This window comes from Ambystoma mexicanum, chromosome 8, assembly GCF_040938575.1.
Source record: "Ambystoma mexicanum isolate Mex_15411 chromosome 8, UKY_AmexF1_1, whole genome shotgun sequence".
Classification (NCBI taxonomy): Eukaryota; Metazoa; Chordata; class Amphibia; order Caudata; family Ambystomatidae; genus Ambystoma; species Ambystoma mexicanum.
This window is the reverse complement of record NC_090929.1, coordinates 840702835-840722733: the sequence shown is the minus strand read 5'-3', so window position 1 is coordinate 840722733 and position 19899 is coordinate 840702835. Positions and strand designations below refer to the sequence as shown.

The window sequence follows — 19899 nt, the reverse complement described above, 5'->3', positions numbered from 1 at the left end:
TCTTGGTTTTGATGTGCTATAGCCAATCTTCAGTTAGGCGGTGGTTAAGTCTTCCCATCAGAGATGTGGTTATGTCAACACGCCAACCCACACACAACTGAGAGGCCTGCATGTGTGGCAATCACTACACACCGCCCCAACACCGGAGACCTAGCCCATAAAATGCCCTCTATGTACCGTGCCAACATCAACCAGTCCAGACCATTATCTGATATGGCACAGGCACACATGCATGACATCTACAAACCATGAACAGGTAGGTGAGTGTGCAGGGGTATTCAGTCACATTTAAGTTGAGAAAAAAACATGTTTAAACAAATTTGACAATATACGCGGGAAAATTAGCTACATATTGTTTGTCTGTCTTGTTATCCCATAAAGGTCCTCTAGATGGCAGAACATGACAGAGAAACAATAACCGAAACGATATTATTTACTATGAAAATGCTTAAACGTTATTTTGCTAAACGAAATTGAAGCTTTGTTACTTCTTTAAAAAGCTGTTTTTGCAGCGATTTGAAGACCTTTAACCATGTGCAGGGCCTTCTGGTACCCGACATCCCATGACTGGCCAGCTCATATACCACACACACGTATATATGCCGGCCTTACACCGGAGCAGTCATCAGCAATAACTCCTGCCAGCACAAATCAGGAGTCCGACACGCACTCATAAAACTTCTCTACAAACATGATAACCCTGCCAGGACTAGTCACTTCACCAACCCTAGTGACATGCCATCCAAGCATACGCACCAGGCAAACTAACACTAACACCCAGAAATGCAAAGGCCCCAACACTGTTCACTGAACAAACGAGCTGATGAATCCCCTCTCAGTCCTTACTTGTTGCCTCCCAGGAGCATGGTGTAACGCTCACCTGATTCCCGTAGAGGCGCCGGTCTTGACTGGGCGTATACCGTATCTTCAAAGGTGATGTGTAACACACGGCTGGCTCTTTGGGCTGGACCTCTGTGCACTGTATGTCTGACTCGAAGAGTAAGATGTCTGCAGATAGAAAATATGGGATTAAGGAACTGGGTTATTGAATGTCTCTCTCTTCTTCCCTTTCTCTTCTCCTGTAGAACCCCAAAGGTTAACGCTCTCACCTTAGGTAAGTGAACGCTGTGCTCTCCATCTGCCTCGGGGCAGGGTGCTGTAACCAGTTTCTTCACTGGATAAGGGGAGCAGGCCTCTTGACTTCAGAGGACTGCTGTCCGTCGTTTACTGCACGAACGGTAAGTTTCGAGTAATTCTAATGTCTTTAAAGTCTTTAGTAATGATGTCTCTTGTTTTGCAGGGTTCCGGCGATGGCGGATGACGGGCTGAAGTGAGTTGAAGATGGAGCCCGTGTGATGAATAGAAGCGCCTGGAAGCACGTAAGTAAGCGCTTGTTGCCTGCTTCACGATGCGCTCTAACTGTCTTTTTATTTTGCAGGTACAAGTTCGGAGCGGCTGCAGGGTGCCGGAATACCCACTGGGTTAGATGTGGAAAGGAGTAATGGCACGTGAGTATTAAAGTTCCCCAATGTCTTTAAACGCACCTTGTTTTGTCTTTCAGATGCGGGATGCAGCGCCGAAGGCCTCCGGAGCGTGCGAAGAGTTGGTAAGCTTTTGTCTTTCAGATGCCGGAATGCAGTGTGAAGACCTCCGGAGCGCACGAAGAGTAGGTAAGCCTTTGTCTTTCAGATGCCGGAATGCAGCGCGAGGCGTTGGTGACAGCCGATGGACCAGGTAAGTGAAGAGCTGTCACTGAAGACCGTAATGCTAACCTGTTCTTTCTTGTCTTTATAGGTGTTGCTGAAGACTGGATTCAGGATGGTAAGCCTTTTTCCTTAGGCCCAGGATCAGATGCAGAAGACACGATGAGCGTTCTGCTGCAGAGGATGCAGAATAACGCAAAGCAAGATTCATCCATCGGGTGTGGTTTAAATAGCCTCCTGTAGTGCTTAGGTGTCTCCTTCCACAGCCACGCTTAGGTAAGAAAAGAGTTCCTGCTTTCCAGAAGAGTTCCAGTGTTCTGAATCTAGGGAGTGGCTCCTGCCCCACCCAACAGGAAAAGTAGTTCCAAACAGAAGAGGATCAGAGGCTCAACTGGCAGGCAAGTAAGCAGCATGGTCTGCTGCAGGTAAGTCCACCCAAGCATTATGAGCCCGGCGCTTCCAGCGCTGGGACTGGGCATATTTATGAGCCTGGTGCCACTGGCGCCAGGACTGGGTCCAAAAGGTCCCAATTGGGACTGGTTGGCACTCGGAACCTGGGTTATGGATCTGCTTCCAAGGGAGTTGGGAAAACCCTGACCTTTTGGAAGCAGAGATCATGACATTACCCCCCCTCAAGGCCCCTCCCAAACCGGGCTTCTCCGGGGGTTTTGGCTTGTCAGGAAATGTTCGGTGAAATCTTTTGATTAGGCGAGGAGCGTGGACATATTCAGCAGGTTCCCAGGATCTCTCTTGGGGGCCGTAGCCTTTCCAGTCAATTAGGTAAAATAGTTTAGATTTGGAGATCTTGGAGTCCAGAATGCTTTTGACTTCAAACTCGAGTTCTCCATCAACTAGGATAGGTTTTGGAGATTTAGTTAGTCGGGTTTGAGGTTGCACGGGTTTTAATAGAGAGACGTGGAAGACCGGATGTATCTTCATGTGCGGGGGCAAGTCCAACTTGACCGCTACTGGGTTTACTATGGTAGTGATGGAATAGGGACCAAGGTATCTTGGGTTGAATGTGCGTTGCCCTTTTAGAGGTAGATATTTGGTGGATAACCAGACTTGATCCCCTACTTGATATTGAGGGGCTTCCTTCCGATGTTGATCTGCTCCTTTCTTGTATTGTTCTTTAGCCCTTTGAAGGTGAGAAACAGCTTCCTTAAAGGCTTGGGTGATTGTAGAATGCAGGTAGTCTACTGCCGGTGTTTCAAGATCTTGGAGGGGATCCAACTCCGAGGTTCGAGGGTGACTGCCGTACAAAAGAAAAAACAGGGTTTTCCCAGTTCCCGAATGGACAGAGTTATTGTAGGCATATTCGGCTATCCAAAGGATGTCTTTCCAAGTTTTTTCAGTTTGTTGCAGCATGCAGCGTAAATACTGTTCCAGAGTTTGATTGGTCCTCTCGGTTTGTCCGTCGGTCTGAGGGTGGTGACTGGTCGATAGTCTCACATCAATTTGAGCCGACCGACAGCAACTTCGCCAAAAATGAGAAATAAATTGACTACCTCGATCCGAAATTAGAACCGAAGGAAAACCGTGCAGTCGGACGATGTTTTCGAGAAATTCTCGGGCCAGAGTTGCTGCTGTTGGCAAGCCTTTGAGCGGAATGAAATGCGCCATCTTGGAGAATAAGTCCACGATTACTAGAATCGTATTGTATCCGGAGCATGGAGGTAGATCGGTGATGAAGTCCATAGAAAGCGTATGCCAAGGGCGAGGTGGGATGTCAATAGGGCGTAAGAGGCCTGCTGGTCTTTCCTTTTGACTCTTGTTTTGGGCGCATACTCCACAGGACATTATAAAGTCTCTGATATCTTTTTTCCAAGACGGCCACCAGAAGTAGCGCTTGATCTTTTCTGAGGTCTTGGCCATACCGGGATGTCCTTCCATTAAAGAATCGTGATAACAAGAGATTACTTTTTTCTGTAAATCTGTGCTGGGTAGGTATAATCGTTCTTGGAAATACAATAAGTTGTCCTTTACTGCAAAGTCCTTTCCCTGCAGATGCCAATTCTGTATGTCTGCTGGAGTTACAAGTTGCCTGGCTTTATCCTTAACTTCCTCTATGGATTCTGTGGCGATTACACCCAGAATTCTTTGTTCAGGAATGATTGGTACAGGTTTAGGGTTGATCAAGTGTTCTTCCACTCCCATCCGAGAAAGGGCATCAGCTTTACCGTTCTTTGTACCAGGTCGATAGGTAATTATGAAGTCAAACTCGGCAAAGAATAATGCCCAACGGAGTTGTCTAGAGGATTGGGCTTTTGCGGTATTCAAATATTGCAGGTTTCGGTGATCCGTAATCACAGTAACGGTGTGTCGGGCCGCCAGCAGATAATGCCGCCAAGCCTTAAAGGCAGACTTGATAGACAGAAGTTCCTTGTCAGTAATCATGTAATTGATTTCAGGAGGCGAGAATTTGCGGGACCAAAATGCCACGGGATGCAACTGATTGGTTACCGGGTCCTTTTGTGATAGAACTGCCCCCATGGCAAGGCTTGAAGCATCAGTTTCCACGATGTAGGGGAGTTCGGGGCCAGGGTGTTTTAAGATTGGTGCAGAGATAAATTTAGTCTTCAAATCCTGGAAAGCTTGTTCCGCCTCGGTAGACCATTCAAAACGTTTGTTTTTCTTTAACAAGGCAGTGATGGGCTGGACTATTCGAGAGAATTCGGGGATAAACCTGCGGTAAAAGTTAGCGAAGCCTAACATGCTTTGCACACCTTTTACGGAGGATGGTGATGGCCATTTGAGAACTGCATCGACCTTCTTTGAATCCATACGCACTCCGCCAGGTGATAATATGAATCCCAAGAATTCAACTTCAGTCACGTTGAAAACACATTTTTCCAACTTAGCGAAAAGTTTGTGTTGACGCAATCTTTCAAGGACCATTTTAACGTGTTTCCGATGTTTAGATTCCGATGAAGAATAAACGAGGATGTCGTCAATGTAAACAACAACACACACATCTATGAGCTCTCTGAGGACATCGTTCATAAAATATTGAAAGGCTGCCGGGGCTTTGCAAAGTCCGAAGGGCATGACCTGATATTCAAATAGCCCATACTTGGTGCGGAAGGCCGTCTTCCATTCATCGCCCTCTTTTACTCGTACCAAGTGGTAAGCTCCTCTAAGATCCAGCTTTGTATATATGCATGCTTTTCTGACTTGGTCCAGGAGTTCAGGGATCAAAGGTAAGGGATATCTATTCTTAACGGTGATCTGGTTCAGGGAGCGATAATCTATACAAGTTCTAAGGTCTCCTTCCTTTTTTGGAACGAAGAACAAAGCTGAAGAAGCAGGGGACTTGGAAGGACGAATAAACCCATTTGCCAGGTATTGATCCAGGTATTGTCGAAGGTGAAGGTTCTCAGGCTCGGTGAGGGCATAAATTCTACTACAAGGAGGAGTAGATCCAGGTATCAGGTCTATCTGGCAGTCATAAGACCTATGAGGAGGTAGAGAGTTAGCCTGATCCTTCCGGAAAACATCTTGGTATTCTAGGTATTCGGGAGGTAACTGGGGAGTCTCTGAAGAAATTGCTGCCAGTGCAACACCAGGTGGAGGGTGACAAGTAGAGACACATTCTGGAAACTGGACCGTTCTTGCTCGCCAATCGATCAGAGGATTGTGTTTCTCTAACCAAGGTATTCCTAGAATAATCTGAAACTGAGGGGCCTTGATCACATCGAACACGATCTTCTCATGGTGTCCATCTTGACTTACTAGCGTCACATCTTGAGTGGTATGCGTTACTGGCCCGGAGGCTATCTCCGTACCATCCACCGTAGTAATGACGTCCTTTACAGCCTTGGGACAAAGAGTTAGATTCATCCTCAAAACCATTTCATGATCCACATAATTGCCGATGGCACCGCTGTCGACGTAAGCTTCAATTGCATGTAATCGATCCGGATTATCAGGGCTAATGAGGACCATAGGTATCACGAAATGCGAGGTCACGGAACTGGTTTTCACGCTCGGCAAGAGGACCTCTATTCTTGTCGGGCGAGGTCGTTTCCCTGCTCAGGATTTGTAACTTTGGTAACTGCAGCTCCTACTGCCTTCTTGGCAGGTTTCACCGGACAGTCTCGAAGAAAGTGCCCTGAGTTTCCGCAATAGAGGCATAATTGCAACCGTTTTCTCCTTTCCCGCTCCTTTTGTGTTAGAGGACCTTTCAGACCCCCTATTTGCATGGGTTCCCCGGAGTCTACTCCTTTGGAAGGAGTTGGCGGTTTGGAAAATACTCGAGCATCAAACTTGGAACGATCAGCCTTCCTGTTCTGCAGTCTGTGATCTATTTGAACGACTAAGTCTATATAGTCCGAACAATCTTGTGGGGGATTCACTACTTGGGCTAACACATCTTTGAGCTCTCCACGTAGACCTCTATAAAACAGCGTAATCCTTTTGTCCTCAGGCCATTGAGTTTCCACTATCAGTCTGTTGAAAGACGCAATATAAGCCAAAAGGTCTTGATTACCTTGTCGCAACGAAAGAAGCTCATTGTCCAAGGCCTGCCCCTGTGAATGTCTTGCGAACAGTTTTTCCACACTGAGCTAAAAAGCTTGAAAATCATTGAGGACCGGATCATCTTGATTTACTAGAGGGATCGACCAGTCTGCCGCATTGCCACTAAGGTACGAAAGCACGAAAGCTACTTTAGCTTGATCAGTTGGAAAGGCTGCTGGCCGGCATAAGAAATGCAACCGGCACTGATTGATAAATACTGCAAACCTCTTTGGGTCACCAGAAAATCGTTCGGGCGGAGCCAGAGGTACATTCCCAGGTAGGTTGATCTGCACTGGATTCATAGAGGATGTAGAAGGAAGATTTCCCCCAGATGCGGGTAACGGGGTCTGTCCGGCTTGTGACTGTAGCAATTGTCTAGCGAGATCATCTGTTCGCTCCTTGGAAATAATCAGTTCCCTTCTTAGAACGTTCGTTTCCTGACGGGCTGCATGCACTTCTGCCCTTAGTTCCCCAAGTAACTGGGCTAGCTGGTCGGTATCCGAGGTTTCCATAGCGCCTGGACGGGAGTTTTGTGGTAGGCTTTGCGTTCTGTAACGCTCACCTGATTCCCGTAGAGGCGCCGGTCTTGACTGGGCATATACTGTATCTTCAAAGGTGATGTGTAACACACGGCTGGCTCTTTGGGCTGGACCTCTGTGCACTGTATGTCTGACTCGAAGGGTAAGATGTCTGCAGATAGAAAATATGGGATTAAGGAACTGGGTTATTGAATGTCTCTCTCTTCTTCCCTTTCTCTTCTCCTGTAGAACCCCAAAGGTTAACACTCTCACCTTAGGTAAGTGAACGCTGTGCTCTCCATCTGCCTCGGGGCAGGGTGCTGTAACCAGTTTCTTCACTGGATAAGGGGAGCAGGCCTCCTGACTTCAGAGGACTGCTGTCCATCGTTTACTGCACGAACGGTAAGTTTCGAGTAATTCTAATGTCTTTAAAGTCTTTAGTAATGATGTCTCTTGTTTTGCAGGGTTCCGGCGATGGCGGATGACGGGCTGAAGTGAGTTGAAGATGGAGCCCGTGTGATGAATAGAAGTGCCTGGAAGCACGTAAGTAAGCGCTTGTTGCCTGCTTCACGATGCGCTCTAACTGTCTTTTTATTTTGCAGGTACAAGTTCGGAGCGGCTGCAGGGTGCCGGAATACCCACTGGGTTAGATGTGGAAAGGAGTAATGGCACGTGAGTATTAAAGTTCCCCAATGTCTTTAAACGCACCTTGTTTTGTCTTTCAGATGCGGGATGCAGCGCCGAAGGCCTCCGGAGCGTGCGAAGAGTTGGTAAGCTTTTGTCTTTCAGATGCCGGAATGCAGTGTGAAGACCTCCGGAGCGCACGAAGAGTAGGTAAGCCTTTGTCTTTCAGATGCCGGAATGCAGCGCGAGGCGTTGGTGACAGCCGATGGACCAGGTAAGTGAAGAGCTGTCACTGAAGACCGTAATGCTAACCTGTTCTTTCTTGTCTTTATAGGTGTTGCTGAAGACTGGATTCAGGATGGTAAGCCTTTTTCCTTAGGCCCAGGATCAGATGCAGAAGACACGATGAGCGTTCTGCTGCAGAGGATGCAGAATAATGCAAAGCAAGATTCATCCATCGGGTGTGGTTTAAATAGCCTCCTGTAGTGCTTAGGTGTCTCCTTCCACAGCCACGCCTAGGTAAGAAAAGAGTTCCTGCTTTCCAGAAGAGTTCCAGTGTTCTGAATCTAGGGAGTGGCTCCTGCCCCACCCAACAGGAAAAGTAGTTCCAAACAGAAGAGGATCAGAGGCTCAACTGGCAGGCAAGTAAGCAGCATGGTCTGCTGCAGGTAAGTCCACCCAAGCATTATGAGCCCGGCGCTTCCAGCGCTGGGACTGGGCATATTTATGAGCCTGGTGCCACTGGCGCCAGGACTGGGTCCAAAAGGTCCCAATTGGGACTGGTTGGCACTCGGAACCTGGGTTATGGATCTGCTTCCAAGGGAGTTGGGAAAACCCTGACCTTTTGGAAGCAGAGATCATGACACATGGGTGGGCTGATGGACAAGTCACGGGAACACGGAAGTGTGGCAACCGCAGAGATGGAGCAGGAGTGGAAGATGCAAGATGGGGCAGGGGAGCAGGAATTGAGGAGAAGATGGCTGCTGTGTTTGTGGATATGAAAGGAGGTGGTCATTGGGGCCAGGGCCTTCCAGTCCAGTGTGACAAGGGCTCGGAGGACTGTGGGGGGGGCGGGATAAAAGAGAGCATGTTGTGGGCATGAATAGGGGGAGAGAGGGTATTTGGTGGAACCCCCAGTAAGGATAAGAGAGGAGACAATAGAGCTCCTCTGGGAGAGCTTTATTGATAAATCAGTGAGGATGAGACTGTCGGGGGGATTCAGAGGGAAGGGATCAACGGGGGTGGAATTTCAAGGGATGTGGTTATGGGAAAGCACATATATCCAACATATACAAGTAGTGAACTTGAGGTCCTCACTATTAGAGGGGCCATAGAGGCTATGGGATGTATTGACCCACTCCGCTATGCTATGCAGCATCACCCTGCCAGTTATGGAGAAAGAAACGGCAACAAGGGCGGCAAAACCCTTGTGCATGCCAAAAACCTACAAAGACTGATAAAAACCTACGAAAAAAGTGTCCTTCAGCACACAAAAAGAGGGATGCACAACCTGCCACCCATGGTGCATGTGCGGTGGAATAGAGCACACCGTGCAGAAATGTGCCAGTGGGCCATGACCAGCAAACAGAGTGCAGAGAGAGAAGCAGCACTTTGCAAGTGAAACCCCAAAATGTGCCTACAAATGACATCTGCTTTGTTGTTAAAAACTCCAAAATGCCTATAACACAACACTTCTCAACATTCAAAATCTTGCCTGGTGCTAAAATTCATGTATCTAATGAAGTATTGTGAAACATACAAAGTCCTAATGTGAAGAGCAAAACATTCTTCAGACAAACTGGATTGTCTGAAAACTGACAGCCCATGCTAAAATCTGGGTGTAGTACCCAGGGCTACCTGACTGACAGCTGTCAGATGACTTACTGATGAAACTTTAAAGTGAGCTAAAACTAAAAGTCTGCTGGATTAGCAAACATAAAAAGAATTGTTGCCAAAAAGGAATACAGATTTTAGTTGTGTTTTTGATCCCACAGATTTGAAGGCTAAGAAAGTAATGTATTTATGTTTGACGCAACAAATTTGGTTTTTGCTGGATTTAAGAACTTAATTAGCCTGACTGAGCTGCAAGAACTGGAAAAACAGGTTTCTCCCAGAAGGAGGGCCTGCATCTCAGCAGAAACTCACTGGGAGATGTTAATTGTGGGTTAGAACAGACTCTTGTCTACAGAAAGAGAAGGAACGATGACAAGCCTTTCAGCCCAGGAAACAGAGGTGTGAAGGTGATCGTAAACTCTCCTAGAAGGAGCTTCCCCCAAGGAGGGGGATGCACTGGACTCCCAGAAGAGACAAAGGGGCAGAGCCAAGCGACCATCTGCTGTTAAGAATGAACAATTTTTAAAAGACTCATAACTTGTTATTCAAAGTGGTGTAAAATATAAAAAGGACAGAGTTGTTAATTTAAGTTTTGCCTGCATGTGTGAAGAGGTGGTAGAACTGTGTGACATGTTCTGGACAGGAATGGCGATATATGTGGTTTTATGCAAAATGTATTAATGTTAGAATGGTGAAAATGTACACGCACATCCTTATGTTAAACACGCACATTTGTGGAAATTTGCATAAAATCTGGAAATTGTGTTCATAGCGAAAAGGACAACATTCTGTAGAAAGTTGAGACAACATCCCACTGCTGCGGGGATTGAGGAATAGCTTCTACATAAAATATGGCATCTTTGTGTGTGATTTGTATAAAGGTGACCAATGTAGAAATGTACATTTAGTATCAAATCCAATTTTGAGACCAGTGGCTAAAGGGAGGTCTCTGAGGACTGTAAAGCAAACCATAAAATGTGACATCAGCCGGCCTTGATCCAATCACTCAAACTGCAAGGCGGAGATGAATTTTTGATCCTATCCCAGCTCACAGGGTCAAGATTAGCTAAGCCGGCCCATACACCCACTTTGTGATGTCATTATATAGCATAAATAGAGACAGCTGACAACACATAGGGACTCACTGATCCTGTCACTTACCTGATTCTGGCGAAGCACTCTGATCCAGCATTCTACATCCAGCTTTCACATCCTTCCAGATCCAGATGCCAAAACCCTTGCCAGCAATAGAGAACTATTGATTTCCACAAGGCCCAAATACTCAAACTTATTCTTGCAACCCAGGAAGCGGCGTGGTGTGAGAAGGCCTTTTGAACCCGTATCCTGAAATTCTCTGGCTTGCCACCACTAGGCTTGCCTGAGGAACTCGCTATCCAGCTGATTCGAATACCCACAAACTAGGAGGGCAGATTCTGTGCAAACCAGGCGACCGGCCAAGCTGATCCAATCCCATGCCTGATGTGCTGTTCTTCCTAGACCAGATCCAATCCTTGACCAGAACTGATGGTCCAATTTAATAACTTATTTTGTGAGTATTAATAGGAAAAAAAAGTGACCTCTAGTATATTTGCATTGCCTTGTCCCAATCTCAACCCACCCTGTCTTTTAATTCAGAATCATAGTATTGTCAGTACCTTTCTTGCACTGATTTTTCTCATTTGTTTTATAAAATCATAAGTCATTAGTGATTTTGAATAAGAAAAGTAAATCCCAGAACGGAAACTAGAGTATCACACGTGAAGGGTTACACTGGCCACGTAACTGTGGAAATTCGCGTGTGACATTCTCTTTGCATGGCAAAACAGTGCGATTCTCCCGTTATCGCGAATATCGCACAAAGAAAAGTTTGCCGCGAATTACAATTCAGAACATTTCTACACGTGTGAAATAGCTTTAAACTGTTATCCAACTTGGACTTTAAGATTTCAAATGTTTTCTTCGGACTAAATCATTGCTTGTGATTGTGTGCAACGGTTCAAAGCGGCTCCCATATGAAATTGTAACAATTTAAGTATTTTTGATCACATTTGGTGTTTTTGCCCAGTCAATTCTAAAGACAGTTTAAAAGCCAATCTGACAGCTGAAAAGTCAATTCAGTTTTTCTCTTGTGTTTGAAGGGGGAAGGTGGTACTGATATTCTGTTTTACTTGTGTTATTCCTGAATACCTGCTCTCTCCTCACATCTATTTAATTGCCTATTGGGGGGAGTGAGGGGTGTTGCAGGGGGAACCTCTAACCATAGTGCCATCTGTCCACACCAACACAAAAATATTATTTTCTGGGCTGTATATGTTTTTGGTGCTCATTACTTGATTCCTAGTGTATTAAAATATATTATTCTGTGTTCTGTCACTCCTTTGGTGATTTTTGTTGTAATTACATTTTAAATACATAAATAAATATTTACCTTTTGCAAACTAGCCTGATTCCTGGTTCAGTGTGACCAGGTTGGGGGGGGGTCTCAGGAGAAGAGTGGCATATCGTTCAGAATATTGAACTCATAGATAAAAATAAATAAGGGTTTCAGTTGTGCACTACACGCTGGGCTTGACTTGGGTGTGTGCCAGATTGAAATCACTTACAAGGCACCCAAGTATTACATGGCTGTTCAAAATGTCACCTCAGCCACAGGCCATGCCCTGCTCCCCTAGTTATCTAGGACTACAGATATGAACCCCAGATTTCTGAGGTGGTTCCCAGTCCTTCAGTGCTACTCGTCTTTTCTGTTATCCATTGGGAGGCCATGCTCCAAGTCAATGTGGATTACTTAAGTAGATACCCAGTGGCAGAACCACAGGGCTATCAGAAGCAATGGGAGCAGATGTGTGACCATGTTCTCTGCCTTATTCTGGGGATCTTACTGTGGTGGTCAATGGGGCAGAGGATCACCCTGAGGGAGTGGAGGATTGCCCCAGGGACAGTGTGGGGAAGGCCCCCTGGTCACCCCCACTTAGCCCCTATCACTGGGCTGTAGACAGTTGAATGGCACCTCCAAAAGTACAAATACTACTGATCCTTTTAGGACCATGCCAAATTAGCCCAACCTTGCACCTTGCATGGGGCAGTATACACCCTCCCCAAACCTGGTGATTTACAGGTGTTGACCAACCTAAATGCTATGCCAAGTTCTCAGTATCATTCACTTCTGTCACTGCCAGTCCTGCTGCACCCATGCACTCACATTAACAATCCAAAATGGCAGAGCACCATAATAAAGGAACGATTCTTCTCCCGGTGTACCCGCATGGTCATGGACACCTCAATCGAGGGCGAAGAACAAACTCACAATAACCACTTACACACTGGCACTATTATATCATGTTACATTGTTTTAAATACTATATGAAAAACATGGTGTTTCTCAGTGCTGAGCAGCAAGGCAGCCTAACAAGAGATCCAGACTGCCATAACAGCGCAGAAAGGACATATTCAGTTGAACTGGAAAGGCTTGTGATAAAATCAGCTTGTTTGGACTATACCTAAAGGTCAAATGATCCTCTGTTGCATGGGGCCATGTGGAAAGGAGTTCCAGGCAAATGGCAGCAGAATTGAGAATCTTCTGCCACATCTTTGCTTGGAAAGGTGGGGCATCTCAAAAAGGAGAGCAGAACAAGATTGTAGAGGGTGATATGGAATATACGGTCATAGTTTGATCTGCAAGAAATCTTACCCAAGGCCGTAAAAGTCTGAAAAGTCCAAGCACAAGGATTTAGATTGAAATAGTAGTTACATTGGCAACCGGTGAAGCTGATGCAGAGCAGGTGTGGCATTCTCAATTCTCCTCAATCCTTTCAAGACATGAGCTAGAACATTTTGAAAAGTTTTTAAGCACCTGATCAAGTCATTAGGAAATCCTACAAAGAGAGAATTGCAGTAGTCTAGCTGCGATGTAATTGTTTTTTTCATTACTGATGTATGGTTTACTGCCGTTAAACAATTGAAGGATCTTGCAAAGAAATATTTGATGAAAGAAGCAATTGCCAACTACTGCATTGACCTAAGGGGCCAGTTTGAGTTTCTTATCAATTATTACTTAAAGATTTCTGACTAAAGGTACAGAGGTGAGAGCCATAAAGAGGAGCAACAAGGGATTACCCAAATTGCTATGTATGTCTCCCACAATCAATGATTCTGCTTTATCAGAATTAAAGGAATAGTGCGCTCAAAAATATTACTGTCCCAAGAGATGGGCAATAATCAAAAACATACATTAGACATCATTTTAAAGAAAGATCCTATGTAAACTTTTGAGCAAATGAGGCTCAAAGCGTATACATGGGAGCATCCATTTTGCCATTTCAGGCAGCCTCCTCAGCTCATGTTAAGCTCTGCCCTGGCGGCACTAAACAAGCAGCAAAAGCCTTCTACTGGGAGCTTTTGCTTACTGCAACCAGAGAAGAGCTGTACATGAGCTGAGGGGGCTGCCTTCACTTTCATTTTACGTTTTCGGTGTTCCCCAAGCCCAGGGAAGCACAGAAAATGTAAAATGAAAGGCAAAAAGCAAAGGCACTGTATTACAAATACAACCTTGTTGTAATTGTGATTGCCGTGGTTGGAAAACCACGGAAATCATAAATAGAACAAGGTTGCATTTCTGACTGTGGCGGCTTTCGCTTTGAGTCTCCTGGGCTCCCCTGGGTTGGGGGAGCCCAGGAGACTGAAAGCGAAAGCCGCCGCAGTCAGCCCAGGAGACTCAAAGCGAAAGCCGCCCCAGTCAGAAAAACAACATTGTTGTATTTCTAAATGCTGTGGTTTTCTTTCTACATTTCTCGGGCTCTGGGAAACGTAGAAAGAAAACCGCAGCATTTTCTAAATACAACAGCGTCTCCTGGGCTCCAGGAGACTCAAAGCTGAAGCCGCCACAGTCAGAAATACAAAGTTGTTGTATTTGTAAATGCTGCGGTTTTCTTTCTAACTTAGAAAGAAAACCGCAGCATTTATAACATTGTATTTATGTTTGCTGTGGCTTCAGCTTTGAGGCTCCTGGGGGGGAGCCCAGGAGACTCAAAGCTGAAGCCACAGCAAACATAAATACAACGTTATAAATGCTGTGGTTTTCTTTCTAAGTTAGAAAGAAAACCACAGCATTTATTTTGCAGTGCTTTTAAGAAAGAATGAAATTTAAAGCACTTACCAGCAGCAGCTTGTGTTAATCTCTGCTCTCCGTCAATAATTAAGCAAAAGCCATCTGCTGGTAGCTTTTGTTTATTACAGCTGGCTGGCTTTTGCTTCATAAGTGCCACAAAGGCAGAAATTAACACCAGCACAGGAGGCTCACCCATTTCAGAAAATTGATGCCTCCTAGTGCTTTAAATGTGTGACTTTGAGCCTCATTTGCTCAAAAGTTTACATAGGAACTTTCTTAAAGAATATGTTTCATATATTTTTGATCATGGCCCATCTTTTGAGCCAATAACATTTTTGAGTGCACTATTCCTTTATTCCTTTAAGCTTGAACCAAGTTGTCCATACCTATGTTTAAATTGCTGACAAGAACCCACAGGTTTTATTGGTGGTATTCTTCACTTCTTTGTCCAGGCTCAGCACAATCAGTGTGTGCTCGTTGTAGCAATAAACATGAGCCTATAAGCATGGATCAGGCTGACCAGTCGCTGGCTGTAGATATTAAAGATAGAAGAAAGAGAAGGGTCTGGGGACCATCGGAGATTGAGAAGTATAAGGAGGGAGCATAACCTCTTGGGTTATTTTAGTCAAGAATTAATCCAACCAAGAGAATATGTTACCACTGATCTCATCTTTCATCAATCTTCTTAGAAGGATCTGGTGGCCGATGGTTTTGAAAGCGGCTAATATATATACAAGTATCAAAACCATACCGTCACCATCATCCTACAGTCAAAGATAATCTAGTGGCGACACAAACACAGACTACTCAGTCTTAAAGAAACCTAGCCTGCTAGGGTTAATGGACAGGTTGGAAACATTATAATGTGACAGGGATTTGAAAGTGGCTAGTAAAGTGGACTTTATGACTTGAAGTGCATCTGATAAATCCCTGGTAGAAAGAGCTGAAGTGTTAATAATTGTTCTGATGGTTAGATTATTATTGAGGAGGAAATTAGCTGTACAGTCATAACTGCTGGACCCATATGCACGCAACTTACCTTAGTGCTTTTCGTAATGGTGGTTGTGGGCTGCCGGGACCCTTTCCCTCCCCAGAGAAAGGTTAGACCACATGTTTGTCAAGTGTTGGCAATAAAAGGCCGTAGGATTTTATTGTTACAGATATGGTTATGGAAACAATAACAATAATCGCATATCCTAATAATATCATACTTTTGGGCACCGGGTCCTGAGGTTACCCCCTCTGGCCCGTGGTGCCTTCTTGTCCCACGACTTGTTGTGGTCACCGTCCAGTGTCCTGTATTTCTCTTCCTTGTTCTTCTCCCTTCTTTTCTAGGGTGGGAGGGCTTTGTGGAAAAGAAGGAAGAGAGTGGAGGACGCTGAGTGAACAGCGAACCTCCTGCCTTTTTGGGTCCCCGTTCAGGGTCCACAAACAGTTTGTATTTTTCTGTGAGCTGTGCAGCTCTAATATAAGACCCAGGGGTACCCTGAGTCTTTGATGTGTAGCTGTGGGGGCTGGCCCAGCCCCCAGGCCAGCTGTAGCCGACTGTCTGGCCCCCTGAGGGGGGGGGCAGGTCTTTGTACGCCTTCCTGCCTGCTGTTGGTTTCCTCTGGGTGATTAGCATCCTGTTGCTTTGTGGAAGGGTGAGGTGTTGTTCACACTTCACCGTTCCTGCGCTTTGTAGTGAGGAGAGACTGTGTGTCTCTGTGTAGTGGGGAGAGGGGAGCAGGCTTGGGGGGAAGGCAGCTGCCCCTCTCCCATGCTTGCCAGATGGTACGTACCAGCAGTTACCCTGCCTCGCTTTGGGCGGCCCTGCAGCATTGCCCAAAATAGATCTTATGAAGGAGAGATACCTGAGGTCAGTGCTGCGGGGATGGGGCCAGAGAGTTGCTAAGTGATAGCAAATACCTCCTTACTAATATTGGTGGTGTTTCCATTGCATCAAAATATTTGGCATATTTGTCATGAACGTTTTTCTATTTATAAATGGATAATTGAATTTGATGTTACAACTTGGCTCACATGTCATATTGTAATAGCCATTTAAGTTCAAACATGTGTACTTGCTCTCCTAATTTTATTAAACTGTGGTGTAAACCATGTTATTGCGATCCTTTGAAATTTCATTGTCCAGGTTTGTAAATATCGCTAACAATCCACTACAAGGGTGCATTTGTGATGCTTGGCTTTTTTGTAGAAACCACTCAACTGTATGACGTACCTGAAGTCAGAATGTTATTCACGTCAATGACAGTGAGTTTCTAACGATCAGTCACATTGGATAATTTTGGAGATTGAATGACCCTTTGATCTGCTGAAGTCATTCCCAAATAATGGAACGCGGGGCTATAAAGATTAATTCTGAAAGGAAAATGACTCTTTATGATGATCCTGATCTGTTTAAAAACTGTGAGTATTTTAATTCTCAAGTTTGCTCTGCAGCACTTACCTTTCTTTTCCATTTCCACAGACAATGGACCCTCGGACAACAGGAGGACAGGGACAGCCACTGTCTACGTCTCTGTAATGGACGTCAATGACAACCGGCCCATCTTCCTCCAGAACAGCTATGAGGCCAGCGTCCCAGAGGACATCCCTGTCTCCAGCAGCATTGTGCAGGTAGGCGACCAATCCTGCAGGCTTTTCCGTACTCAGTCAGAAGGTGGGAGGGCACATGAACAGACAATGTGAGCTGGCCAGGACATACTAGCAGACAGTGCTAGGATTTGGGGGTCTTTGGATAGACAAAAGACAGTGTGATGAGCTGGAGGCTAATGGACAATGTGAGGGTCTTCAAGTAGAGGTAGAGGTAATGTGCGATGATGGATGCTGGTTTACGAGGTCCTAGTACATTGGAAGACTTGAAGAGATTAAGGTACGTAAATTGTGTCAGGAGCTTAGGGCAATATGGAGAGAGGGTCAGGAACCGGGGTCACGCATGGACAGTTGTGGGGAAATTGGGGTACAAGGAAAGACATTACAAGGAGATTGAGCACAAGGAAAAACAGTACTGGGGCGCTGAAAAAGTATGGGGCACTTGGACCGCCATTTGGCCTCTGCCCATTATATGTTTGGGTCTACGAGTCCTAGCATGGACAGTACCCATGGCGAAAAATGCAGAACTGGCTGAAGCCTTATAAAGAGGGAGGGGGCAGTCACCATCTGTGGGGAATGTGAGGTGGGAGGTGCACCGTGTGAGGAGCTAGGGATAGTGTTTTATTTTAAACTTTGATTCACTCTAGAAAAACCGGCTGCATTTCCTTCATTTCTCTTACTTAACATGTTGTCCTCTGAATCCTTCATGTCTTGCCTTTAGCGTGTTGTTATCTCCTCTTCCTTCTTTATCCCTGTGCCCTGCTGTATATGCATTTACAATGCTGTGCCATACCATTCCTAATCCTCTGCCAACCAATGAGAACCCCTTCCCAACACTTTCAAGGCACACTCCAACCAGAAACACTATTTTAATGTTAAGCAGTGTGAGGAGCGCGAGGCCCTCGCATGGACACATGGACATGCATTGCGAGGAGCTTGTGGCCAATGAAAGAGTCATTTAAACAGCTTGATCTGCCATGGAGGACATTTACTGCCAGTAAAGTCAAGCGGTCACTGTTCATGAGTGTTAAAATCAAGCGCCTAGATAAGAGTCAACGCGCAGTGTGAGCTTCATTCAAAGTATAAAATGTAGTTTACATCTGTACCCTTTCGTTATTGTTACCCGATGATTCTGCACTGCTGGTAGGCGCCCTATGCACGATTGATAAAATAGTTTGCAAATGAGCACGTGGCACCAACACCCATATTCTGCAGGCTGGCTGATTCACAAATGCCAGTGGCCGTGAAAGTGCTTTTTGCGGTCTGATGCGTGTTTTGAAGTCAGCCGCCCTGCAGAATGTGGGTGGGGATAAAGCTCCGCAATTGGCTAACAAAGATCAAAGTGAATACCAATGCACAGTGGGGTGCGCTTTGATCTGCAGCATTATATTTACACAGCTCTGTTGCGTGCGCCTCATCGCCCAGGTCTTGAGGTTGTTCAGACCTTAGAAGCATTGATTTGCCTCAAATAGAAGTGCTCACGCTTTGCACAAGTGTTTCAGTTTCCTTTTTATTACAAATTTCGTAAAAATGTCATTTGCAGTGATGGGCCTCTTAAGGGACGTCATTGAAAGAGTGCATAATGACCCCACATATGTAGGGGGATAACCTGAGACCCACACCCTCTGTGTGTTAGTATCACCAGTGAGGTCTGCATGTCTACAAGTCCCTCTTATCTGCTGCCAGTCCCTTTCCCTGAATGCAAATCCTTGTTGTGATTGAGGAGTTTGCATGCAGGAAAGTACAGTGCCCTTTGTATTCCCTCACTCATTCGGTTTTGTGAACTGCCCCTATGTTTCTACTTCTGGACTATCATTTAGGAACCTAATGTATTTTGGGATCTGTGTGTAGTCAATAAAACCTAACGGAACAGACAGTCAACACTTAGATCACTGAGGGCAGGGAAGCCGACTTATGAATTTCCCGGGGGGCAGGGGGGGCCCAAATACAGGAAGTGACATCACTGGCAGTTATATGACAGCAACTTTGCATGTAGTCGCCCACCTGGTGCAACGGCGCGCGGGGCTGGTGGGAGCGCGCGCAGCGCAGAACAGTGGAAACATTGGCTAGCATGCACTGCATATACTAAATTCAAGTAAGAAGGAGATTTAAGCCATCGAGTTGCATTCCAGTAAGACATCACTGCCCCTACTCCACCGCTCTATAATCGTCCAGGTTGTAGTAGCCCTCCCTCAAAAGGCAGAGCAACACAACTAGGATGGGAGAATGAAATGCTTGCTAAACAGAAGGTACAGCTGCAAGGTGGAGTACCAGCACCACCACCAAAAAAAAGTTCCCAATTCAAGGGAACGAGAAGTAAAGACGTTTCCCGATTAAAAACTACCAAGCAAGACGAGGGTGGTGCCATAGTTCAGTAAAACATCAACAATTCAAACTTACAATAGTTCTGCTGTAGATTGCCCAGCCAAAAGTGACATTTGTTAAGATGTGACCTCTGGGTAACCAGATAGAGTTAGGGATGTAGCTTAATCTTAAACCTTTCAGTGGACACATCAGATGTTCTGCTGAAGTATAATGCAATCCTCGCTGAAGTATAATGCAATCAAGTGTGGTTTCACATTGTAGTTTACCAGAAATTCTGGTAAAGTAGTGTACAATGTTAAAAAGCAGTTACCCAGGCTCACCCTGCACTAAGTGATGTTTGGGACTGATGGAAGCACTCGCGTCTAAATGTTGTAGCCATGGTTGTCTCCATGTTTTAAAAACTCCCACTTTCCTGGTTTTCAACATTCATTTGAAATACCCCTTATTTAAAAAATGAAGGAGTCAGTAAAGAAAGTACACCCCACTTATGCTTAATAACGTCTTACCTTCCAAGAAACGAGCATACACCTAATTTGTTAGGGACTGCTATTAGAGGCCCTGGCAGGGCCGTTGCTACCACTAGGCAAGGTAAGGCGCTTGCCTATATGTTGGAAATGTTAGAGCTGCAAAATACTTTTTTTAACACGCCCACAATACTGCCTTGCCTGGTGATAGC

At 45.5% G+C, this 19899-nt stretch overlaps 1 protein-coding gene across 1 annotated transcript in view; it reads left to right on the top strand.

Moving 5' to 3' along the window:
- The window catches only part of CDH23 (cadherin related 23), a 3939560-nt gene that overhangs the window by 2638405 nt on the left and 1281256 nt on the right, over positions 1-19899 (top strand). The window contains exon 27 of the mRNA XM_069610726.1: positions 16774-16922. Coding sequence (XP_069466827.1) covers positions 16774-16922 — 149 coding nt within the window. The remainder of the gene's footprint in view (positions 1-16773; positions 16923-19899) is intronic.